Here is a 26,981-nt window from a genome sequence, read left to right on the forward strand (position 1 = left end):
TCTTTATCCAATCATAATCAACCATTGTAGCCTCATTCAAATGAACTCAAAGTGATCTGAGATCCAGCGCGCTACAGTTTCATAATGAACCCAAAATATTTTTACACTTCACAACTGGAGGGCTGGCCCTCACTGGGCGCGTCGTCCGGTGCGCCGCGACCGAGGTCTGCTTTGAAAGACCCTCGCCGCTTCCCGGAGCCATGGAGTTCTCGCTGTGCAGTGCGTCCTCTCCCCCTGGCGACTGTCCTTAGTGCGAGACGTCTGCGGTGATGTCGGCACCTCGTCTCGTTTACCATGCTGATGCTGTGTGAGTTTTTGCCATCAGCATTCATAACCGTACAACCTTTATGATTAAATTGTTTACTGGAGCACCAAGTTCTTCAGAGATCTAGCCTCTTCATTTTGCTCTCAAAGTGCTCTGGATTGATGCATTTCACTTTAAAATGTTGAAAATGTTCGTCCGGGTGAGCATGACCCTGGAATGTTCTGAGGTCACCCATCACAGTCTCTCAAAATCCTGTGCGAAACACTGTATTAGCCTACATCGTCCAAAGCTGGCCTCCCCACTTCAAAACTCACGAGGTCGGGACTCGGGGCGGATGGATGGGTCAAACAAACACGGGACTTTCACCCAGGAGACCGCTGTGTCCAGTGTGAAAACACTTACGTCACCTACGTTTGTTACGTAACAAACATATTTTAAAGCAGTGTGTAACATCTGGTGGCATCTAGCGGTGAGGTTGCAGATTGCCCCCTCCCCCGTGTGCAAGGCTTGTAGGTGAAATACGCTGGCTGACCTGAAAATGCGATTGGCCCTATCTAGAGCTGTTGTAAGAGTAGCGTAGGTCATTTGGAGTCTAGCAGAGTCAGTGCGTAGAGTGTGAGTGGTGAAGCAAGAGAGGGACAACGGTGGCGAATGAATGCAGTGGTGAAGAAGGGAGAGAGTTAGTTCAGCTTTGAGAATATCAAGTAAATGTTCAGTGGTAGTTGCAGTTTGTGCTGAAATAAATGCTGCAGCTCCTCAAGACCAACAGAGGTTTCCTGTGTCCTGTTTCCCGGCGGCTGAGTGGAGTGACGGACGTTAACTGCGGATCACAGTGTTTTTTCCGTTCTGGATAGAAGGCCCGCTCCATGTGTAGATATAAACGGCTCATTCTAAGGTATCGAAAACACAACAATTCTTATTTTCAGGAGATTATATGCTAAAGAAAACAATAATATAATCTTATATTTCTGCCAATAGATACAACTAAATCTTGCACACTGTTCCTTTAACCCAAACCCTGATCTTTTACTTAACTTATCAAGTACTTTTGTTTAAATTCACAACGTTAACCACGTTTAAAACTGTGACCGTACTTTGGGAGAATATACATTTCTCTCTAAATGTAATCGCGAAGGCAGTGTCGTTGTATGGGAATGTAACTGTTAGGAGACAGGGTTGTTCATATATTATCATGTATATCATTATTATATTACGTGAGGCATCAATACATGCTTTTTAGTTGAGTTTGAAATTGAGTAAAAAAAATTCTATTTTACTTTGTGGAATAATAAAAAAAAATATGCTTGTCTGTAGTGTGCAAGATTAAATGAAAAACATTGTGAAATAAATTATAAATAATCCAACAGATTGAATGTGCAATTAGTTAATTCTAAACTTTTCAAAATATGTGTTTATTGAAAGTTTTTTTTTTTATTTAATTCCTGCAGATTTTATTTCAAAATGTTATTTTTCCAAACTGTTTTCATTTCACGATGTTCTTATTCCCCAATGACTGTTTTGTTTCCTAATGCTACTTCTTATCACAAAGTCTTTGTCTGTGATTAAATAATCTCTTCTCTGACTGCATTTACAACATTTCCAACTCTAGGGTGTCCTTCCAGTGGAGAAAATGTGATAAAGTGCCCTCTAGGGTGTCCTTTCAGTGGAGAATACAAGATAGAGTGCCCTCTAGTGTGTCCTTCCAGTGGAGAAAACAAGATAGAGTGCCCTCTAGTGTGTCCTTTCAGTGGAGAAAACAAGATAGAGTGCCCTCTAGTGTGTCCTTTCAGTGGAGAAAACAAGATAGAGTGCCCTCTAGTGTGTCCTTTCAGTGGAGAAAACAAGATAGAGTGCCCTCTAGGGTGTCCTTTCAGTGGAGAAAACAAGATAGAGTGCCCTCTAGGGTGTCCTTTCAGTGGAGAAAATGTGATAAAGTGCCATCTAGGGTGCCCTCCCAGTGGAGAAAACAAGATAAAGTGCCCTTTATAGGGTGTCCTTCCAGTGGAGAAAAACAAGATAGAGTGCCCTCTAGTGTGTCCTTCCAGTGGAGAAAACAAGATAGAGTGCCCTCTAGTGTGTCCTTCCAGTGGAGAAAACAAGATAGAGTGCCCTCTAGGGTGTCCTTTCAGTGGAGAAAATGTGATAAAGTGCCATCTAGGGTGCCCTTCCAGTGGAGAAAATGTGATAAAGTGCCCTCTAGGGTGTCCTTTCAGTGAATAAAATGTGATAAAGTGCTTTCTAGGGTATTCTTCCAGTGGAGAAAATGGAAGTGCCCTCTAGGGTGGTCTTAAAATGGAAAAAGCATGATGCAATACCATAAATGCTGCATTATTTGTTAATCTATATTTTGTTGCTACACTGACGTTTTGGTGCAAAATCATGTGACTATCGCTGCCATCCTTCTACAGTGTGTCTAGTCTCGGATGGTTGTATAATAATGCATTTAGTTCTGTAAAGATGAAGAGCACTGCTGTCAGTCCTGCCTCAAAGTCATCTACATATACAAGTGAAAATGAAGCTATCCTGATTGTGGGAGGGAAATGTATTATAGCATTTAATGCTCTACATCATTCTTTTGATTCTAATCTAAATATTCTAAGCAGTGCATGCAGCTATTCACTCATTTAGTTGTGACTTAGTATACTGTAGTCATTTGGTGGTTAGTTCCTACATACAGTGCGCTTGTGAGAGGTAAATTCTTTCAAATCACATGACCCAAAGGAAACCGAAAGGATGCCAAAACATTTAAAACTGCGTAGCCTCACAGGATGTGCACCACTGTATCACCCCAAACAGGCGCCAACAACTACGCTCTTAGGTATACTGACCATGAATGTCTCATAAATAACTCACTTCTAAATGATTATCTGCTTTAATTTGTCCTCAAGAATCTGTGGTTAAGTTCTATGGTCACATAATTTGTCAAAGTGATAAAAAGAAAATTGGAATACAGTTTAAAAAACGTCCTCATCTTTCTCAATTTCAGAGTCATTACTTGAGGTAAACCATCACCACTTCTTTCTGCAGGCACAACAGCTAAGGTAAGATTTGTTTTCTATTCATACTGATAAATGTTAGATAAAAGTTTCTTAGGATGGAGATACTAGAGAGGGCAGTCATCTTATCATCAGTAGCATTAAATTCATGGAGTGATGCAATTATTTTTTGCTTCTGTCCTAATACTTCTTTTGATCAAGTGAAAGTGAAAAAAATCTTAACTTCATAATTTTCTTGTTAGTTTATCTTTGTACTTTCACTCTCCCTTCTTCAACACACTTAAGTTATTGTATATTTTCTGTGATTTCAATTAAATACAATTAAACAAATTCATAAAGAATAAATAATTTGGTTGGTGCAGCACACTTGAGTCAGTTTAACAGTAACATGTCTGAACTGACAAATAAATATTCTGAAATATTAAGCTTCAAATATTCTGTTGACATTTGGTTTGGTTTTAGGTAATAAATAATGTGTAATAATGTTTCTTGTTTACATGTTGCCTTAATTTCTTATTCTAGCCATGGGCAAACGACAGTCAAAACCCCTTCCTCAGAGTAAGATACTCAAAATATTTCAGAACATTGTTTAAACGTATACAGATTAGAAGAACACTTTGCACATCTATTTCACGAGACAAGTGTGTAGGAGATCAAAAGTTGAAAAATAATTCTGTTGAAGTTATTTCCTTAAAATGTGACTCATGTATTAAATCAACATGTACACTTTATTTCTCAGCTTTGATTGAAGAATGGAGGAGCGTACCGTGGGGGTGAGTGATGTGTTCAATTTGTGGTGCCTCTGGTGTTTAAAGGCTTTTCTCATATTTAAAACCAAAACTACAGAACTGCACACACTCCTTTGTTGAGACTGCCTTTTGTTATGCCATTTCCTGTTTGTTGTCAGTTTCAGTAACATGGTGGTTCAATGTCACTGCTGTTTGTGATACTCTGCAGCAACCACAGAATATGTGCATCATATAAAAAACTGCTTTAAACAAGTAAATCTAAAATCTAATCTAACTCTTTCTTTATTGAACAGCCACAACGAGAGAGACCTAGAGTATGTGAAAGAGTATCCGCTTCATAATGATGAGGTCCAACAGCTCAGAGTTCTGCTTTATGGACCCGTTGGTTCTGGCAAGTCCACCTTCATCAACTCTGTCGAAAGTCTTTTAAAAGGCAAAATCACTGATCGAGCTCCGAAAGATGCAACCACTGGAGAGAGCTACACCACAAAAGTATGACACTTACCAAAAAGAAGTTTATTCAAGGGTGCTATTAGTATACTTCTTTTAAACTTTAAATGTGAGTGTATACTTTTAGTTTGCTTTTTATGTAGTTATCAGAGATATAGTTAAGAAAAGTATACACAAGTATACTTGGCTCATACGGACAAGTATACAGAAAAGTCTAAGTGTACTCAGGCCTACATGTACTTAATCTTTTGATCAAGATATACTTAAGAAAAGTATAATTAAGTATTATTGCCTTATAGGCCTACAGAAAGATATACTTGTCTTGTAGTTGTGCTTACTTTTTGATATAGTAGCCTGTTAAAGTGAATCACTTTTCAGTGTGGTTAAACCGAGGTCATGTATTTCATGCACTGTAAAACTTTTCTTGCACCTAGTATTTTAATGTGCGCCTGCGCCTGAGCAAGAGATGAGGGGTGAAAGTAACAAAACATAATTGAAATCACAACACCCACTGACATTTATCGCGATTTTTTGTTACTTCCTCCCAAAATGTCAATCAAAAATCCACTTACATTTTGTGTTGTGAATGATGATGAATGTATGATGGGGAAAATAATGAAACACGGGTCTGTTTTCATTATACCACAAATGTTTTAGTCAAATCAGCTTTCAACTAATCAAATCACTTGATAACTATATAACTATATCACTCCCTTTTTCAATTCACATGCATTTTCATCACCTCTATTTTTATCAATTAGTTTGTGTTACTTCCACCCCTCACACAGACAAACTGCTTTGTAGACATCATTCAGTAGGTGGCACTATTGTCATTATAACTGCACTTTTCTGTTTTACAGTACAGAACTTACAAAATCCGGAAAGGAGAACCAGGGGCATTTTACCCTTTTGCCTTCACTGACATCATGGGCCTTGAGGTGGGAACTAACAGAGGAGTTGCTGTGGAAGACATCAAACTGGCCATGAAGGGGCACATAAACGATGGCTACACTGTATAGTACAATTACTGAATTTATTAAACTTTGCTGGATATATTTCAGTAATACAATCCAGCTTTGTGTTTTGTTTTACATAAATCATTTTATTCACATAAAGATACTATTTACATGAAAAAGTTATTCTTTGATTTACATTGTTTTCCAGTTCAATCCTTGCTATAAAATACCAGAGGATAATCAGCACTACAACAAAACCCCCACTCTGAAGGACCAAGCTCATGTTCTGGTTTGTGTCATCTCTGCCAGCACAGTGAGCATAATGAGTGATGAAACTGTGAGAAAGATGAGGGAAGTCAGACTTGCAGCTAGAGACATGGGTAAGGGTTAGTTTCTGAGTTTCATAATCAAATAACCTGACAAACATTATTTTGATTGAATCAGATTCTGCTCTGAATCAACAGGGATTCCCCAACTGGCTATTCTCACCAAAATTGATGTAGCCTGTCCAGAGGTCAAAAAAGATATAAGGAACGTGTATAAGAGCACGTACCTGAAGCAACAGGTAAGTCTGGTAATTGAGTTGTTTTTCAAGTTGGAGTATAATTTTGCTTTACGTTTTAAAATTTTAGCACAAAACCTCCTTTGATCAGCATTTTAATTTCTTAAATGTCAAATGTTCAAATTTAGACGGACGAATTGAGTGCGAGGCTGGGTTTTTCACCGAACAGCATCTTTCCTGTGCAGAACTACCACTCAGAGAACAGGACAAATGATGACATTAATACACTGCTACTGAGTGCACTGACACAGATAATTACCGAAGGAGAAGAATTTGTCAACAACCCATAGATCCAAGCCTACATACTGCTGTGGTAGTCTACATTTTGCTTTATCACATCGTGAAAAAAGTCCACATGAAGTGGGCAATATGGCTTTTTGCTTTTCATTTCCAAGCATGTAATGCATAGAGTATCTGCTACGAATTATCATACCTCTACCTTGCTGAAGAAAGTCTGAATAGGCTTTATCACTCTTTCTGTGCATTTGATATTTTTGCATTATTCCAGTGATTCTCAACCTTTTTCAGTGCCCCCCCATCTATTATCCAGGTCCCTTACTGCCCCCCATCAATTAAAATGTAGGTTAATTGTCTCCCCTGAATATTAATATTGATTATTATCCTGTATTATATCATTAAAATCTTGTAATTTAATGCCCAATAACAGATTTGATTACTCTGAACAGCTGGACAATCATTATCATTAGTTTCCCAGGGAGCCCAAAAGCTATGTGAATAGCTTCTCGTAGGTCTCGTTATTGATAACAAACAGCTGCCAATCAGAAAGACACTTTGAAGCTAGGCAGCCCATTTGACTGTTATCAGGCCATTAAATAGACGTTATCAGGCGCTATAAGCACCATAGATGTGGGTCATTAGGGACCTACTACACCTACTATGTTGTAAAAGTGAAAGTGAAACTTAAAAGGAACACGTTCTAACACGTTGTAAAACTAAATGAAACGTCACATTTTGAACACAAACAAAAAGGCTTCTTGTGGTTTAGGCAACAAAACTACAACTTCTTTTGGTTTAGGTAACAAAACTACAACTTCTTTAGGTTTATGCAAAAAAAATTACAACTTATTTATGTTTATGCAACAAAACTACAACTTCTTTAGGTTTAGGCAATAAAAAAACAGGTTTAGGCAAAAAAACTACAACTTCACTTCTTTAGATTTATGCAACAAAACTACAACTTCTTTAGGTTTAGGCAACAAAACCACAACGTATTTAGGTTTAGGTAACAAAATTACAACTTCTTTGAGTTTAGGCAACAAAAGTACAACTTCTTTGAGTTAATGCAACAAAACTACAACTTGTTTATGTTTAGGCAAAAACAAAATACAACTTCTTTAGGTTTAGGCAACAAAATTACAACTTCGTTAGGTTTAGGCAATAAAACTAAAACTTATTTAGGTTTAGGAAAAAACAAATTGGATTTACATAGGATGTGAACTCCGGTCTCCTGGGTGAAATTCTATTCTATTCTATATCTACCTTTTTCGGTGATCTACCATGTGAATAGATGCTAAAACCTACTAGTGGGCGTAGTAGGCCACTATTGACTCACATCTATAGGGCTTATAGCGACTGATAACGCCTGTTTAAAAGCCTGATAACAGTCTAATTGTCTGGGTTTCATGCCCCTGGGGGGGGGGGGCAGTACCATCCCTGTTGAGAAATGCTACAATATTAGGTTATGTGCTAGTTGTGCTTTGTTTATTCAGGTGGTCATTTCTAATGTAGTCTCTCAGTAATCATGAATCTGGTGATTAGCCGATCAAATAAATAATAAAATTGGGTGAATTTGTTTGTAAAGTGAAACTTTTTTAGACTACTGATTACATATGCTATACCTGTTGTTCCAACAGTATTTTATATTTTGTACCTGCTATATATTGAAACAGTGTGCTACAGTTACTGTTGTTCAAGTAAAACCACAATAAATAACAAACAAAAATGAAAGTTGTCATTAGTCTCCTTTTACTTCATTCCTTCTAGTCCATACACTAGACTGTGATTCCTGCAGTATTATACAATATTATGGGATACAATGGTAATGTAATAATATTTTTCAAGAAACCCCCAAAACTAAACTGAGGTGACAAAAATTTGGTGACAAATAAAAATGTAATTTATTGAAGGAGTAATTTCACCAGAGTACAATTGGAGGTGCTTGTCAATGAAAATTAAATAAATAATAAAGCTTTGTTAATTCAGCTTCAGGTAAATGTGCACCATTTGAGGTCGTGCTGGGAATTACACATTAAATCAATGTTTTTTTTGTAATGACCAAATTGTGAATTTCTTTTTTCTGCCCTTTGAAGTGTGTCAGTTCTTCACTACTATATTTCAGAGTGGTGTCCTTTCAGTGAAGTAAATGTGATAAAGTGCCCTCTAGGGTGGTCTTCAAATGGAGAAAGCATGATGCAATACCATAAAGGCTGCCCGACATGCTAGAAAACTTTCTGCATTCTGGTGCCCCACCGCGAGCAGCTGGTGCCCTTTTTACTTTTTTCGCCCCTGCCCCTCAGACAGACTGAGACTGCCACTGGCAGTCAGTATATTTGATCCCCTGGCCCTCTGGTAAAGACAGTCCAGAGTGGAAGGTCTGCAGTAACAGGATAGCAGGATTGTGTATACGCTGAATTTTTCAAATTGAACATGTTTTGTGTTTTCTCCATGAACGTGCCTTCACATATCCACCAGAGGTCAGCATTTGTCATTCTAATGGAATCAAATGGCTCAACAAGTACTGTACATCCAATTGGTTTGCATTATTTGTTAAACTATATTTTGTTGCTGCGCTGACGTTATGGTGCAAAATCATGTGACCATCACTGCCATCCTTCTACAGTGTGTCTAGTCTAGGATGGTTATATTATAATGCATTTAGTTTAGTAAAGATGTAGAGCACTGCTGTCAGTCCTGCCTCAAAGTCATCTACATATACAAGTGGAAATGAAACTATCCTGATTGTGGGAGGGAAGTGAATTATAGCATTTATTGCTCTACATCATTCTTTTGATTCTAATCTAAATATTTTGAGCAGTTCATGCAGCTATTCACTCATTTAGTTGTGACTTAGTATAGTGTAGTAACTTTGTGGTTAGTTCCTACATGCAGTGCGCATGTGAGAGGTAAATTCTTTCAAATCACATGACCCAAAGGAAACCGAAAGGATGCCAAAACATTTAAAACTGCGTGTCCTCACAGGATATGCACCACTGTAGATCACCCCAAACAGGCGGCAACAACTACGCTCTTAGGTATACTGACCATGAATGTCTCATAAATAACTCACTTCTTAATAATTATCGGCTTTAGTTTGTCCTCAAGAAACTGTGGTTAAGTTCTATGGTCACATAATTTGTCAAAGTGATAAAAAGAAAACTGGAATACAGTACAAAAATCTTCCTCAACTTTCTCAATTTCAGAGTCATTACTTGAGGTAAACCATCACCACTTCTTTCCGCGGGCACAACAGCTGAGGTAAGAATTTTTTTTTCTATTTATACTGATAAATGTTGGATAAAAGTTTCTTAGGATGGAGCAGTTAAACAAAGAAGAAGAACATACTAGAGAGGGCAGTCATCTTATCATCAGTATCATTAAATTCATGGAGTGATACAATTTAATTTTTGCTTCTGTCCTAATACTACTGTTGATCAAGTGAAAGTGAAATAAATGTTAACTTTATAATTTTATAGTTAGCTTATCTTTGTACTTTCACTTCCCCTTCTTCAACACACTTAATTTATTGTATATTTTCTGTGATTTCAATGAAATAGAATTAAACAATTTCATGAAGAATAAATAGTTTGCTGGTGCAGCACACTTGAGTCAGTTTAACAGTAACATGTCTGAACTGACAAAAATACATATTCTGAAATATTAAGCTTCAAATATTCTGTTGTCATTTGGTTTGGTTTTAGGTAATAAATAATGTGTAATAATGTTTCTTGTTTATATGTTGCCTTAATTTCTTATTGTAGCCATGGGCGGAGGACCGTCAAAACCTGAGAGTAAGATACTCAAAATATTTCAGAACATTGTTTAAACATATACAGATCAGAAGAACACTCTGCACATCTATTTCATGAGACAAATGCATAGGAGATCAAAAGTTGCAAAAAAAATCCAGAAGATTCTTCATTTGTGTTGAAGTTATTTCCTTAAAATGTGACTCATGTATTAAATCAACATGTGCACTTTATTTGTCAGCTTTGACTGAAGAATGGAGGAGCGTACCGTGGGGGTGAGTGATGTGTTCAATTTGTGGTGCCTCTGGTGTTTAAAGGCTTTTCTCATATTTAAAAACAAAACTACAGAACTGCACACACTCCTTTGTTGAGACTGCCTTTAGTTATGCCATTTCCTGTTTGCTGTCAGTTTCAGTAACATGGTGGTTCAATGTCACTGCTGTTTGTGACACTATGCAGCAACCACAGAATACATTCATCATATACAAAACTGCTTTAGACAAGTAATCTAAAATCTAATCTAACTCTATCTTTGTTGAACAGCCACAGAGAGACAGATCTGCGGTTTCTGAAAATGTATCAACCTCATAATGATGAGGTCCAACAGCTCAGAGTTCTGCTTTATGGACTCACTGGTTCTGGCAAGTCCAGCTTCATCAACTCTGTCGAAAGTGTTTTACAAGGCAGAATCACTGTTGGAGCTTTGGAAGATGCAATCTCTCAAGAGAGCTTCACCACAAAAGTATGACCCTTACCAAAAAGAAGTTTATTCAAGTGTGCTATTAGTATACTTCTTTTAAACTTAAAATACGAGTGTATACTTTCAGTTTGCTTTTTATGTACTTGTCAGAGATATACTTAATGAAATTATACATAAGTACACTTGGCTCATACTGACCAGTGTATAGAAAAGTCTTAGTATACTTGGCTTATAGGCCTACTTGTAGTTAATCTTTTGATCGAGATCTACTTAAGAAAAGTATAATTAAGTATTCTTGCCTTATAGGAGAGGTATACTTGGCTTGTAGTTGTGCTTACTTTTTGATATAGTAGCCTGTTAAAGTGAATCACTTTTCAGTGTGGTTTATCCGAGGTCATGTATTTCATGAACTGTAAAACTTTTATTACAGCTAGTATTTTAATGTGCACCTGCAAAGATGATTGCTTTACACAGATCCGGTGAGCAGCAGTTGAACAACTAGTTGCGATGAAATTAGTGATCAAGAGACATATGAGGGGTGGAAGTAACAAAAAATAATTGAAGAAAAGGAAAGTGATGAAAATGCATTTGAATTGTGTGATAAATTGCAAATTGATTTGATAAACTTGATTTACATTTACCAGTGTTGCTCTGATAATCAACTGTCGGCAGTTCATTATTCACAACACCCAATTCACATTTATCGCAATTTTTTGTTACTTTTGCCCAAAATGTCAATCAATAACCGGCGGTTCGCTGAGGGGGCGTGTTCTTTTTTTATAGGGCAGAAGTATAAATGATAAATATCAGTTGGGTGTTGTGAATGATGAACGGTAGACAGTTGATTATCAGAGTAACACTGTTAAATGTCAATCTAGTTTATCAAAACAATTGATAATTTATAACTCTATCCTTCAATTCACATACATTTTCATCTCTTCTATTATTAATTGAAACACATTTTCATTACTTAAATTATAAATGGCAATGTTGTGTTGTGAATGATGAATGTATGATGGGAAAAATTATGAAACATGGGTCTGTTTTCATCATTTCACAACTGTTTCAGTCAAATCAGCTTTAAATTAATCAAATCACTTGATAACGTATCACTCCATTTTTTATTTCACATCCATTGTTATGACTGCATTTTTCAATTCACATGCATTTTCATCACCTCCATTTTTATCAATTCATTTTTGTTACTTCCACCCCTCAAAGAGACAAACTGCTTTGTAGCCATTATTCAATAGGTGGCACTATTGTTGTTATAACTGCACTTTTGTGTTTTATAGTACAGAACTTACAAAATCCAGAAAGGACGACCAGGGACATTTTACCCTTTTGCTTTCTCTGACATCATGGGCCTTGAGCAAGGAGATAATAAAGGAGTTGGTGTGGAAGACATCAAACTGGCCATGGAGGGGCACATAAAAGATGGCTACACTGTACAGTACAATTACTGAATTTATTAAACTTTGTTGGATAAATTTCAGTAAAACAATCCAGCTTTGTGATCTGTTTTGCATGAATAATTTTATTCTCATAAAGATGCTATTTACATGCAAAAGTTATTCTTTGATTCACATTGTTTTCCAGTTCAAACCTGGCTCTAAAATATCAGCGGATAATCAGTACTACAACAAAAACCCTACTCTGAAGGACCGAGTTCATGTTCTGGTTTGTGTCATCTCTGCCACCACAGTGAATATACTGAGTACTGAAACTTTGGGAAAGATGAGAGAAGTCAGACTTGCAGCTAGAGACATGGGTAAGGGTTAGTTTCTGGGTATTATAACTTGAATCAAATAACCTGACAAACATTACTGTATTTTGATTGAATCAGATTCTGCTCTGTATCAACAGGGATTCCCCAACTGGCTATTCTCACCAAAGTTGATGATGCCTGTCCAGAGGTCAAAACAGATATAAGGAACGTGTATAAGAGCACGTACCTGAAGCAAAAGGTAAGTCTGGTAATTGAGTTGTTATTCAAGTTGGAGTATAATTTTGCTTTACGTTTTAAAATGTTAACACAAAAAACTCCTTTGATCAGCACTTTAATTTCTTAAATGTCAAATTGTTCAAATTCAGATTGCTGAATTGAGTGCGGCGCTGGGTTTTACACCAAACTGCATCTTTCCTGTGAAGAACTACTACTCAGAGATCGACCCAAATGATGACACTGATACACTGATACTGAGCGCACTGAAACGGATGATTACCTATGGAGAAGACTTTGTCAACAACCAGTAGATCGAGGCCTACATACTGCTGTGGTAGTCTACATCTTGCTTTATCACATCGTGAAAAAAGTCCACATGAGGTGGGCAATATGGCTTTTTGGTTTTCATTTGCAAGCATGTAATGCATATAGTATCTGCTACATATTATCATACCTCTACCTTGCTGAATAAAGTCTGAATAGGCTGTATCACTCTTTCTATGCATTTGATTTTTTGCATTATTCCAGTGGTTCTCAACCTTTTTTGGACCAGTGAAAACTAAAACTAACCAAAAAACTAAAACTTCTCATTTTAGGTTTATGCAACAAAAATACAACTTCTTTATGTTTCGGCAAAAAACCCCAACTACAACTTCTTTAGGTTTAGGCAAAAAAAACTAAAACTTGTTTGTGTTTAGGCAACAAAACAACAACTTATTTAGGATTGTGCAAAAAAAAATAGAACTTTTTTATGTTTAGGCTAAAAAACTACAACTTCTCTAAGATTAGGTAACAAAAATACAACTTCTTTAGGTTTAAGCAAAACAAACGATAATGTATTTAGGTGTAGGCAAACGATTTACAACTTTATTTTGGGTTTATGCAACAAAACTACAACTTCTTTAGGTATAGGCAAAAAAAACTAAAACTTGTTTGTGTTTAGGCAACAAAACGACAACTTATATAGGATTGTGCAAAAAAAATATAACTTTTTTATGTTTAGGCAAAAAAACTCTAACTTCTTTATGTTTAGGCAAAAAAAACTGCAACTTCTTTAGGTTTAGGCAACAAAATTACAACTTCACTTCTGTAGGTTTATGGAACACAAATACAACCTCTTTATGTTAATGAAACAAAACTACAACTTATTTAGCTTAAGCAAAAAACAACATCATCTTTAACTTTGGCAACAACAGTAAAACTTCTTTAGGTTTATGCAACAAAACTACAACTTTTTTATGTTTAGGCAACAAAAAACTACAACTTCTTTGTGTTTAGGCAACAAAACAACAGCTTATTTAGGTTTAGGCAAAAACAAACAAACTACAACTTCTCATTTTAGGTTTATGCAAAATAAATACAACTTCTTTATGTTAAGGCATCAAAACTACAACTTATTTAGGTTTAGGCAACAAAAGTACAACTTCTTTATGTTTAGGCAAAGAAATACAATTTCTTTTGGTTAAGGCAAAACAAAACCACAACTTCTTTATGTTTAGGCAACAACATGAAAGCTTATTTAGGTTTAGGCAAAAAACAAACTACAACTTCTTTATGTTTAGGAAAGAAACCTACAACTTTTTTGTGTTTAGGCAACAAAATGAAAACTCATTTAGGATTAGTAAAAAAAAATACAACTTCTTTATGTTTAGGCAAAAAAAACTACAACTTCTTTAAGTTTAGGCAACAAAACTAAGACTTCTTTAGGTTTAAGCAAAAAAAAACTTTCAACTTCTTCATGTTTAGGCAACAAAACGACAACTTATTTAGGTTTAGGCAAAAAATAAAACTACAAGTTCTTTATATTTATTCAACAAAACTACAACTTCTTTGGGTTTTGGCAAAAAAAACTACAACTTCTTTAGGTTTAGGCAACAAAACTACAACTTTGCTTCTTTAGTTTTATGCAACAAATATACAACCTCTTTAGCTTAAGCAAAAAACAACATCTTCTTTAACTTTACGCAAAAAAAAGTAAAACTTCACATTTTAGGTTTAGGCAACAAAACTACAACTTATTTAGGTTTAGGCAACAAAACTACAACTTCTTTAGATTTATGCAACAAAACTACAAATTTAGGTTACGGCAAAAAAACTACAACTTCTCATTTTAGGTTTGTGCAACAAAACTACAACTTCTTTATGTTTAGGCAAAAAAAACTACAACTTCTTTGTGTTTAGGCAACAAAACAACAACTTTATTAGGTTTAGTCAAAATAACTACAACTTTATTTTAGGTTTCTGCAACAACACTACAACTTCTCTATGTTTAGGCAAAAAAAACTACAACTTCTTTAGGTTTAGGCAACACAACTGCAACTTCACTTATTTAGGTTTATGCAACAAAACTAACACGTCTTTAGGTTTATGCAACAAAACTACAACTTCTTTAGGTTCAGGCAACAAAACTACAACTTCTTTAAGTTTGGGCGGCAAAAATACAGCTCATTCATGTTTAGGCAACTTCATCCTTCTACAGTGTGTCTAGTCTAGGATGGTTATATTATAATGCATTTAGTTCTGTAAAGATGAAGAGCACTGCTGTCAGTCCTGCCTCAAAGTCATCTACATATACAAGTGAAAATGAAGCTATCCTGATGAGGGACGGCGGGGGGGGGGGGGGGGGATATTATAGCATTTATTGCTCTACATTATTCTTTTGATTCTAATCTAAATATTTTGAGCAGTTCATGCAGCTATTCACTCCTTTAGTTGTGACTTAGTATACTGTAGTCACTTTGTGGTTAGTTCCTACATGCAGTGCGCATGTGAGAGGTAAATTCTTTCAAATCACATGACCCAAAGGAAACCGAAAGAATGCCAAAACATTTAAAACTGCGTAGCCTCACAGGATGTGCACCACTGTATCACCCCAAACAGGCGGCAACAACTACGCTCTTAGGTATACTGACCATGAATGTCTCATAAATAACTCACTTATTAATAAATATCTGCTTTAATTTGTCCTCAAGAATCTGTGGTTAAGTTCTATGGTCACATAATTTGTCAAAGTGATAAAAAGAAAAATGGAATACAGTTTAAAAAACTTCCTCATTTCCTCAACTCTCTCAATTTCAGAGTCATTACTTGAGTTAAACCATCACCACTTCTTTCCGCGGGCACAACAGCTGAGGTAAGAAATGTTTTTCGATTCATACTGATTAATGTTGGATAAAAGTTTCTTAGGATAGAGCAGTTAAACAAAGAAGAAGAAAATACTATAGAGGGCAGTCATCTTATCATCAGTATCATTAAATTCATGGAGTGATACAATTATTCTTTGCTTCTGTCCTAATACTTCTTTTGATCAAGTGAAAGTGAAATAAATGTTAACTTTATAATTTTCTTGTTAGTTTATCTTTGTACTTTCACTCTCCCTTCTTCAACACACTTAATTTATTGTATATTTTCTGTGATTTCAATGAAATAGAATTAAACAATTTCATAAAGAATAAATAGTTTGCTGTTGCAGCACACTTGAGTCAGTTTAACAGATACATGTCTGAACTGACAAATAAATATTTTGAAATATTAAGCCTGAAATATTCTGTTGACATTTGGTTTGTTTTTAGGTAATAAATAATGTGTAATAATGTTTCTTGTTTACATGTTGCCTTAATTTCTTATTGTAGCCATGGGCAGAGGACCGTCAAAACCTGAGAGTAAGATACTCAAAATATTTCAGAACATTGTTTAAACATATACAGATCAGAAGAGCACTTTGCACATCTATTTCACGAGACAAATGCATAGGAGATCAAAAGTTGTAAAAATAATCCAGCAGATTCTTCATTTGTGTTGAAGTTATTTCCTTAAAATGTGACTCATGTATTAAATCAACATGTGCACATTATTTCTCAGCTTTGATTAAAGAATGGAGGAGCGTACCGTGGGGGTGAGTGATGTGTTAAATTTGTGGTGCCTCTGGTGTTTAAAGGCTTTTCTCATATTTAAAAACAAAACTACAGAACTGCACACACTCCTTTGTTGAGACTGCCTTTTATTATGCCATTTCCTGTTTGTTGTAAGTTTCAGTAAAATGGTGGTTCAATGTGACTGCTGTTTGTGATACTCTGCAGCAACCACAGAATATGTGCACCATATACAAAACTGATTTTGACAAGAAAATCTAAATCTAATCTAACTCTCTCTTTATTGAAAAGCCACAAAGAGAGAGACCTGCAGTTTGTGAAGGATTTTCAGCTTCATAATGATGAGGTCCAACAGCTCAGAGTTCTGCTTTATGGACTCACTGGTTCTGGCAAGTCCAGCTTCATCAACTCTGTCGAAAGTGTTTTACGAGGCAGAATCGGTGGTCGAGCTTTGGAAGATGCAACAATTGGAAAGAGCTTCACCCAAAAAGTATGACACTTACCAAAAATAAGTTTATTCAAGTGTGCTATTAGTATACTTCTTTAAACTTAAAATAGTCAGTTTGCTTTTTATGTAGTTATCAGAGATATACTTAACAAAAGTATACATATGTATACTCTGCTCTTACTGAAAAGTATACAGAAACGTCTAAGTATACTTGGCTTTTACTGACAAGTATACAGAAAAGTCAAAGTATACTTGACTTATACTCACAGGTATACAGAAAAGTCTAATTATACTTGGCTTATACTGTCAAGTATACAGAAAAGTCTAAGTATACTTGGCTTATACTGACAAGTATACAGTAGAGTCAAAGTATACTTGACTTATACTGTCAAGTATACAGAAAAGTCTAAGTATGCTTGGTTTATTCTGACAAGTATACAGAAAAGTCTAAGTACTTGGCTCATACTAACAAGTATACAGAAACGTCTACGTATACTTGGTTTACACTGACAAGTTTACCAAAAAGTCTAAGTATACTTGGTTTATTCTGACAAGTATACAGAAAAGTCTAAGTATACTTGGCCTATACTGACAAGTATACAGAAACGTCTACATATACTTGGTTTACACTGACAAGTTTACCAAAAAGTCTAAGTATACTTGGTTTATTCTGACAAGTATACAGAAAAGTCTAAGTATACTTGGCCTATACTGACAAGTATACAGAAACGTCTACGTATACTTGGTTTACACTGACAAGTTTACCAAAAAGTCTAAGTATACTTGGCTTATATGCCTACTTGTACTTAATCCTTTGATTGAGATGTACTCAAAGGGACTCTTTGTAACTTCTTAAATGCATAAATCATTGCTGGTCGGTGTTCCATGCGTGCTCGCGTGTGGCCTCGCTGTTCAGACTCAGACTCCAACACAAACTACACGGAAGCACCAAAACCACGAAGTTCTATCTAGTGAAGCTCGTCTGTTAAACAGTGTTCGCTCTTCCTGCTTCGGCCCCCTGGCTGCGGTCGGAGGACACGGGGGAGACCGTAGCTTTGGTCTCCAGTGCCGGAGTCTTTGCTGTACCCTGCCTTCACTCACACACCGCGCTCGTTCTCTCTCTCTCGCTCCACCTCTCACGTGCATGCGTGCACGCTCCACACTGCAGAAGAGTTAGTTTAGCTGTGAGAATATCTAGTGAATGAACAGTGGACATTTGTGCAGAAATAACTGCTGCAGCTCCTCCAGACCAACAGAGGTTTCCCGTGTCTTGTGAAGTGACGGGGCTCCGCAGCGAGAAACGCTATCGTCTCCGACCAAAACTCCGGTGTCTCCCCTGTTCCCTCCGGCCGCGGTCGGGAGGCTGAAGCAGGAAAAGCCAACACTAGTATCAGCATTGATTCATGAAGAGACCTTCGTCTGGTCAGCTAACATTACTGCCAAGCAGCTGAAATATAGAGTGATGTTGTGGTTTTAGCTGACGTGTGTCTCCTCACTGTGTTGAGCGATGCTCCTTCATGTCTATGTAGAGCGAGCACAAGCGCCAGCAACAGGACGCTGACTTTCGTTGATTTAACGGCCACAGGTGTCGCTGTTAACAAGACATTTCTGATTCTTACATAGAGTCCCTTTAAGAAAAGTATAAAGAAGTAACAATTTTTGTTACTTCCTCCCAAAATGTCAATCAATAACCAGCGGTTCGCTGAGTGGGCGTGTTCTTTTTTCATAGGGCAGAAGTAACAACAATTGCGTGCTATAAACAATAAATGTCTTTTGGGTGTTGTGAATTATGATGGTTGACAGTTGATTATCACAGCAACACTAGTAAATGTCAATCAAGTTTATCATATCAATTGACAATTTATCACTCTATTTTTCAGTTCACAAACATTTTCATCTCTTCCATTATTAATTCATACGCATTTGTATTACTTCACTTTTCTTCAATTATTTTTTGTTACTTGCACCCTTGATCCTTTCCTTAAATGATAAATGGCAATTTTGTGTTGTGAATGATGAATGTATGATGGGGAAAATAATGAAACATGGGTCTGTTTTCATCATATCACGACTGTTTTAGTCAAATCAGCTTAAATTAATCAAATCACTTGATAATTTATCACTCCATTTTTCATAGCCATTATTCAATAGGTGGCACTATTGTCGTAATAACTGCAGTTTTCTGTTTTACAGTACAGAACTTACAAAATCCAGAAAGGAGACAGAGGGACATTTTACCCTTTTGCCTTCACTGACATCATGGGCCTTGAGGTGGGAACTCATAGTGGAGTTTGCTTGGAAGACATCAAACTGGCCATGGAGGGGCACATAAACGATGGCTACACTGTACAGTACAATTACTGAATTTATTAAACTTTGTTGTATATATTTCAGTAATACAATCCAGCTTTGTGATCTGTTTTGCATATATAATTTTATTCTCATAAAGATACTATTAACATGAAAAAGTTATTCTTTGATTTAATTTTTTTTTTTCCAGTTCAATCCTTGCTCTAAAATATCAGAGGATAATCAATACTACAACAAAGACCCTACTCTGAAGGACCGAGTTCATGTTCTGGTTTGTGTCATCTCTGCAAGCACATCAAATATACTGAGTGATGAAAGTATAAAAAGGATGAGAGAAGTCAGACTTGCAGCTACAGACATGGGTAAGGGTTAGTTTCTGAGTTTCATAACTTGAATCAAATAACCTGATAAACATTATTTTGATTGAATCGGATTCTGCTCTGAATCAACAGGGATTCTCCAACTGGCTATTCTCACCAAAATTGATGCAGCCTGTCCAGAGGTCAAAACAGATATAAGGAACCTGTCTAAGAGCAAGTACCTGAGGGATAAGGTAAGTCTGGTAATTGAGTTGTTATTGTAGTTGGAGTATATTTTTGCTTTACGTTTTAAGATGTTACTTCACTTCAACTTTTAATTCACTTTCATTTCTTAAATGTCAAATTTTTCATATTTAGACGGACGAACTGAGTGGGACGATGGGTTTTACACCGAACTGCATCTTTCCTGTGAAGAACTACTACTCAGAGATCGATCCAAATGATGACACTGATACACTGATACTGAGCGCACTGAGACGGATGATTACCTATGGAGAAGACTTTGTCAACAACCAGTAGATCTAGGCCTACATACTGCTGTGGTAGTCTACATCTTGCTTTATCACATCGTGAAAAAAGTCCACATGATGTTGGCAATATGGCTTTTTTTGGCTATCTATTATCCAGGTCCCTTGCCATCAATTAAATTGTAGGTTAATTGTAGGTTAATTGTCTCCCCTGCATATTAATATTGATAATTTTTCTGTATTATATCATTAAAAAGCTTCTCATTGAATGCCCAATAACATTAGTTTCCCAAGGAGCCCAAAAGCTATGTGAATATATATAATATTTATGAGAGTAAACAAATGGAACAGTTAGTAATTTAACATTCAAACTTTAATTAGGTCTTGTTATTGATAACAAACAGTAGCCAATCAGAAAGACACTTTGAAGCTAGGCAGCCAATTCGACTGTTATCAGATCATTAAATAGGCGTTATCAGTCGCTATAAGCACCATAGATGTGGGTCAAAAGGGGTCTACTATGTTGTGAAAGTGAAACATAAAAGTAACACTTTCTAACACGTTGTAAAACTAAATGAAACATCACGTTTTGAACACAAACAAAAAGGCTTCTTTAGGTTTAGGCAACAAAACTACAACTTCTTTAGGTTTAGGCAAAATAAATACAACTTCTTTATGTTTAGGCAACAAAACTAAAACTTCTTTAGGTTTAGGCAACATAAACCTGTTTCGGGCAAAACACTGTGTTTTGGGTTAATGAACACAAAGACAACTATACATTGTTGGTTTCACAAAGGATGCAAACTCTGGTCTCCTGGGTGAAATTCTATTCTATTCTATTCTACCTGCTTTTGGTGATCTACCATGTGAATAGATGATAAAACCTACTAGTGGGCGTAGTAGACCCCTATTGACTCACATCTATAGGGCTCATAGCGACTGATAACTCCTATTTAAAGCCTGATAAAGGTCTAATTGGCTGGGTTTCAAAAATTTGGTGACAAATACAAATTTAATTTATTGAAAAATTAATTTCACCTCTGTACACCAGAGAGCGTGGCAGAGTGCAATTGGAGGTGCTTTTCAATGAAAATTAAATATATAATAAAGCTATGTTAATTCAGCTTCAGGTAAATGTGCACCGTTTGAGTCTGGGGGGGGGGGGGGGGAATTACGCATGAAATCAATGTTTTGTTTTTGTACTGACGAAATTGTGAATTTTCTTTTTATGCTCTCTGAAGTGTCACATACTCTATTTCAGAGTATGTTTTTTGTTTCTCTTATTTAGCTTTGAAACAATTCAGTAATGACTGTCAGTTGTTTTATGCTTTCTTTATTGAACTCACTGCATTTTCAACTAAACAAACCTATTATGCTTCACCATGGTTACAAATACAAACTTTAGTGTGGCTTCAGTTTTGTATTTAAGGAACCATAGACATTCACTTGTTTTCCCACATATCATAGACTTTCAATAATGAAATGACTCAAGAATGCACAAACGGTATGTAATTGTTGAGGCAGCCATACAGTAGACTGGGGAAATGCAATAACTATGCCCTCTAGGCTGCCCTTCTAATGGAGAAAATTAGATAAAGAGCCCTAAAGGGTACCCTTAACGTCTTCTACCCGATATACCCGGTAGCGGGTTTGGCTGAGCTGTGTGTTAAAACTTCATAAAATGCTGTGGTGGTCTTTTTTCCAAATAGTTTCTAAAAGACGAGGCCTTAATGCTACTAAAACAACACTCCAAGTGTATTGTTTTCCAAACAATGTTTGTTTGGTAATGATTTCAATATTTTAGTTACAAAATCAACGCATGAGAAAATGTATTTTTACCGTTTTTATATTGAATGTACAAACTTGACTTTGGATTATTTGTGTTATCTTATTTACATTGTTATTGATCTTATTTGCTATTATCTAAGTTTTACTTGATCATGTTTCATTATTATAATAAATCTACTCCATTTGGAGTCAAAATTAAACAATTTAGTTGTTTTTTTTATTGATATTTATACTGAGCACAATGGAAGAATGTGATGATGCACAGGGTAAATGTCATGGCCACAGGCTCCATGTGCACATAGCCTCCTGTAGTGGATATCAGTAGTATGTTTTAGCCAGATTCCCTTTCAAGAGGTAGAAAACACATTTGGCACAAATTTGGGTATCCAAGTGGCCAAATGGAGAGTCCACCTGGTCCTATCCTGACTAAAACCTTTGTAGAATCTATGTGCTTTGTGTTATTTTTAACTGCTTTGGCTCAGTTGTAGTCGAGGAGTTGCTGAATGAATTCAGTGGCATCATTGCTATCATGGTGTTATCCACTGTCTAATCTAGAAAATATTTTAGGCCAGGATAAAAATGTAATTTATTCCTTTGGTTTATCACAATTTACTCAGGCATAGTAACAGTCACAGTGTTACTGACACTGGGGATGAATTCTCTGAGGTCTTACATATCCATAGAGACCAAGATCATGCATATAGACCTGGTAGTTGTGGAGCTATTCTTGATTTATTTTGGGTATGTCTGTCTAGGTGAACCACACCTTCCAGCACATATGACATATGGTTAAATGAAGAAAACTCAATAAAGTGAGAGCTAGGGTGCCCTTCCAGGGTAGAAATGCGATAAATTGCCCTCTAGGGTGGACTTAAAATGGAGAAAGCATGATGCAACACCATAAAGGCTGCCCGACATGCTAGAACACCTTCTGCATTCTGGTGCCCCACCGCGAGCAACTGGTGCCCTTATTATTTTTTTCGCTCCTGCCCCTCCGACAGGCTGAGACTGCCACTGGCAGTCAGTATATTTGATCCCCTGGCCCTCTGACAGCCCAGAGTGTGTCTAATCTAGGATGGTTATATAATAATGCATTTAGTTCTGTAAAGATGAAGAGCACTGCTGTCAGTCCTGCCTCAAAGTCATCTACATATACAAGTGAAAATGAAGCTATCCTGATTGTAGGAGGGAAATGTATTATAGCATTTCTTGCTCTACATCATTCTTTTGATTCTAATCTAAATATTTTGAGCAGTTCATGCAGCTATTCACTCATTTAGTTGTGACTTAGTATACTGCAGTCACTTTATGGTTAGTTCCTACATACAGTGCGCATGTGAGAGGTTATTCTTTCAAATCACATGACCCAAAGGAAACCGAAAGGATGCCAAAACATTTAAAGCTGCGTGTCCTCACAGGATGTGCACCACTGTATCACCCCAAACAGGCGGCAACAACAACTACTACGCTCTTAGGTATACTGACCATGAATGTCTCATAAATAACTCTTTAATATGTCTTCTTTTCAAAATAACTGCTTTAATTGTTCCTCAAGAAACTGGGGTTAAGTTCTATGGTCACATAATTTGTCAAAGTGATAAAAGGAAAATTTGAATACAGTATAAAAACTTCCTCAACTTTCTCAATTTCAGAGTCATTACTTGAAGTAAACCATCACCACTTCTTTCCGCGGGCACAACAGCTGAGGTAAGAATTATTTTTCTTTTTATACTGATAAATGTTGGATAAAAGTTTCTTAGGATGGAGATATTGAGGGCAGTCATCTTATCATCAGTATCATTAAATTCATGAAGTGATTTTTTTGCCTTTGTCCTAATACTTCTTTTCATCAAGTGAAAGTAAAATAAATGTTAACTTTATAATTGTCTTTTTAGTTTACTTTTGTTCTTTCACTTTCCCTTCTTGAACACACTTAATTTATTGTATATTTTTAGTGATTTTAGTACTTGAGTCAGTTTAACAGTAATATGTCTAAACTGACAAATAAATATTCTGAAATATTAAGTTTAAAATATTCTGTTGTCATTTGGTTTGGTTTTAGGTAATAAATAATGTGTAATAATGTTTCTTGTTTATATGTTGCCTTAATTTCTTATTGTAGCCATGGGCGGAGGACCGTCAGAACCTGAGAGTAAGATACTCAAAATATTTCAGAACCTCGTTTAAACATTTACAGATCAGAAGAGCACTTTGCACATCTATTTCACGAGACAAATGCGTAGGAGATCAAAAGTTGAAAAAAAAATTCTGTTGAAGTTATTTCCTTAAAATGTGACTCATGTATTAAATCAACATGTACACTTTATTTGTCAGCTTTGATTAAAGAATGGAGGAGCGTACCGTGGGGGTGAGTGATGTGTTCAATTGATGTTGACTCTGGTGTTTAAAGGCTCTTCTCATATTTAAAAACAAAACTACAGAACTGCACACACTCCTTTGTTGAGACTGCCTTTAGTTATGTCATTTCCTGTTTGTTGTCAGTTTCAGTAGCACGGTGGTTCAATGTGACTTGTGTTGCAGCAACCACTGAATATGTGCACCATATACAAAACTGCTTTAGACAAGTAATCTAAAATCTAATCTATCTCTCTCTTTATTGAACAGCCATAAAGAGATAGAACTGCTGTTTGTGGAGCATTATCAGCCTCATAATGATGAGGTCCAACAGCTCAGAGTTCTGCTTTATGGACCCGTTGGTTCTGGCAAGTCCAGCTTCATCAACTCTGTCGAAAGTGTTTTACGAGACAGAATCACTGGTCAAGCTTTGGAAGATGCAACAATTGGAAAGAGCTTCACCCAAAAAGTATGACACTTACCAAAAATAAGTTTATTCAAGTGTGCTATTAGTATAATTGTTTTAAACTTAATATACGAGTGTATACTTTCAGTTTGCTTTTTATGTACTTATCAGAGATATACTTAACAAAGTATACATGAGTATACTTGACTCATACTGAAAAGTATACAGAAAAGTCTAAGTAAACTTGCCTTATTCTGACAAGTATACAGAAAACTGTTAAATGTCAATCACCTTTATCAAATCAATTGATAAATTATCACTCTATTTTTCAATTCGCATGCATTTTTATGTCTGCATATTTCAATTCACATGCATCTTCATTACCTGCATTTTTATCAATACATTTTTGTTACTTCCACCCCTCATACAGACAAACTGCTTTGTAGACATTATTCAATAGGTGGCACTATTGTCATTATAACTGCACTTTTCTGTTTTACAGTACAGAACTTACAAAATCCACAAAGGACGACCAGGAACATTTTACCCTTTTGCCTTCTCTGACATCATGGGCCTTGAGCAGGGAACTAATAAAGGAGTTGCTGTGGAAGACATCAAACTGGCCATGGAGGGGCACATAAAAGATGGCTACACTGTACAGTACAATTACTGAATTTATTAAACTTTGTTGTATATATTTCAGTAATATAATCCAGATTTGTGATCTGATTTGCATAAATAATTTTATTCACATAAAGATACTATTTACATGCAAAAGTTATTCTTTGATTTACATTGTTTTCCAGTTCAATCCTTGCTCTAAAATACCAGAGGATAATCAATACTACAACGAAACCCCCACTCTGAAGGACCAAGTTCATGTTCTGGTTTGTGTCATCCCTGCCAGCACAGTGAATATACTGAGTGCTGAAACTGAGAGAAAGATGAGAGAAGTCAGACTTGCAGCTAGAGACATGGGTAAGGGTTAGTTTCTGAGTTTCATAACTTGAATCAAATAACCTGACAAACATTACTGTATTTTGATTGAATCAGATTCTGCTCTGAATCAACAGGGATTCCCCAACTGGCTATTCTCACCAAAATTGATGATGCCTGTCCAGAGGTCAAAACAGATATAAGGAACGTGTATAAGAGCAAGTACCTGAAGCAAAAGGTAAGTCTGGTAATTGAGTTGTTATACAAGTTGGAGTATACTTTTGCATAACGTTTTAAAATTTTACCACAAAAACCTCCTTTGATCAGCACTTTCATTTCTTAAATGTCAAATTGTTTAAATTTAGATTGCCGAATTGAATGTGGCGCTGGGTTTTACACCGAAATGCATCTTTCCTGTGAAGAACTACTACTCAGAGATCGATCCAAATGATGACACTGATACACTGATACTGAGCGCACTGAGACGGATGATTACCTATGGAGAAGACTTTGTCAACAGCCAGTAGATCTAAGCCTACATACTGCTGTAGTAGTCTACATCTTCCTTATCACATCGTGAAAAAAGTCCACATGAGGTGGGCAATATGGCTTTTTGGTTTTCAGTTGCAAGCATGTAATGCATATAGTATCTGCTACAAATTATCAGTTAATTCTCATTAAATTATTAGTCGCTATAGGCACCATAGATATGGGTCATTAGGGACCTACTATGCCTACTATGTTGTAAAAGTGAAAGTGAAACTTAAAAGGAACACTTTCTAACACGTTGTAAAACTAAATGAAACGTCACGTTTTGAACACAAACAAAAAGACTTCTTTATGTTTAGACAACAAAACTAAAACTTCTTTATGTTTAGGCAAAATAAACCTGTTTCGGGCAAAACACTGTGTTTTGGGTTAATGAACACAAAGACAACTACACATTGTTGGTTTCACAAAGGATGCGAATTCTGGTCTCCTCGGTGAAATTCTATTCTATTCTATTCTACCTGCTTTTGGTGATCTACCATGTGAATAGATGATAAAAACCTACTAGTGGGCATTGTAGACCCCTATTGACTCACATCTATAGGGCTCATAGCGAATGCTAACGCCTATTTAAAAGCCTGATAACGGTCTAATTGGCTGGGTTACAAAAATTTGGTGACAAATAGAAATCTAATTTATTGAAGAATTCATTTCACCTCTGTCCACCAGAGAGCGTGGCAGAGTGCAGCTGGAGGTGCTTGTCAATGAAAATTAAATATACAATAATAAAGCTATGTTAATTCAGCTTCAGGTAAATGTGCACCATTTGAGTCTGGGCTGGGAATTACACATGAAATCAATGTTTTGTTTTGTACTGACGAAATTGTGAATTTTCTTTTTATGCTCCCTGAAGTGTCACATGCTCTATTTTAGAGTATATATTTTTTTTCTCTTATTTAGCTTTGAAACAATTCAGTAATG

The 26,981-nt window shown here is 36.2% G+C and overlaps 2 protein-coding genes across 14 annotated transcripts; both read left to right on the forward strand.

Annotated features, from left to right (window-relative positions):
- Positions 1-2,869: 2,869 nt before the first annotated feature.
- Positions 2,870-13,180, forward strand: LOC141781313 (interferon-induced protein 44-like). 6 transcript variants are annotated; one of them, XR_012596821.1, is made up of 10 exons: positions 3,015-3,083; positions 3,252-3,306; positions 3,784-3,819; positions 4,001-4,034; positions 4,304-4,502; positions 5,321-5,473; positions 5,625-5,796; positions 5,881-5,981; positions 6,107-7,275; positions 7,338-7,941. XR_012596821.1 is itself a non-coding variant. In XM_074656974.1 (9 exons), the coding sequence occupies exons 3-9, from the start codon at positions 3,786-3,788 to the stop codon at positions 6,266-6,268; spliced, it is 855 nt and encodes a 284-aa protein (XP_074513075.1). In that variant the 5' UTR covers positions 3,015-3,083; positions 3,252-3,306; positions 3,784-3,785; the 3' UTR covers positions 6,269-7,941. The 6 variants fall into 6 exon arrangements, 4 of the variants coding, with proteins under 4 accessions (XP_074513071.1, XP_074513072.1, XP_074513074.1 ...); XR_012596820.1 differs by lacking the exon at positions 4,001-4,034 and having other exon boundaries at positions 2,870-3,083; positions 6,107-7,305; XM_074656974.1 differs by having other exon boundaries at positions 6,107-7,941.
- Positions 9,139-26,189, forward strand: LOC141781316 (interferon-induced protein 44-like). 8 transcript variants are annotated; one of them, XM_074656983.1, is made up of 9 exons: positions 9,139-9,250; positions 9,419-9,473; positions 9,977-10,006; positions 10,206-10,239; positions 10,508-10,706; positions 11,960-12,112; positions 25,382-25,553; positions 25,649-25,749; positions 25,877-26,189. In XM_074656983.1, the coding sequence occupies exons 3-9, from the start codon at positions 9,979-9,981 to the stop codon at positions 26,036-26,038; spliced, it is 849 nt and encodes a 282-aa protein (XP_074513084.1). In that variant the 5' UTR covers positions 9,139-9,250; positions 9,419-9,473; positions 9,977-9,978; the 3' UTR covers positions 26,039-26,189. The 8 variants fall into 8 exon arrangements, with proteins under 8 accessions (XP_074513084.1, XP_074513088.1, XP_074513091.1 ...); XM_074656987.1 differs by lacking the exons at positions 10,206-10,239; positions 10,508-10,706; positions 11,960-12,112 and adding exons at positions 16,471-16,504; positions 24,440-24,638; positions 25,078-25,230 and having other exon boundaries at positions 9,141-9,250; positions 25,877-26,188; XM_074656984.1 differs by lacking the exons at positions 10,508-10,706; positions 11,960-12,112 and adding exons at positions 16,773-16,971; positions 25,078-25,230 and having other exon boundaries at positions 9,145-9,250; positions 25,877-26,186.
- Positions 26,190-26,981: the final 792 nt, after the last annotated feature.

This window comes from Sebastes fasciatus, chromosome 13 (assembly GCF_043250625.1).
Source record: "Sebastes fasciatus isolate fSebFas1 chromosome 13, fSebFas1.pri, whole genome shotgun sequence".
Classification (NCBI taxonomy): Eukaryota; Metazoa; Chordata; class Actinopteri; order Perciformes; family Sebastidae; genus Sebastes; species Sebastes fasciatus.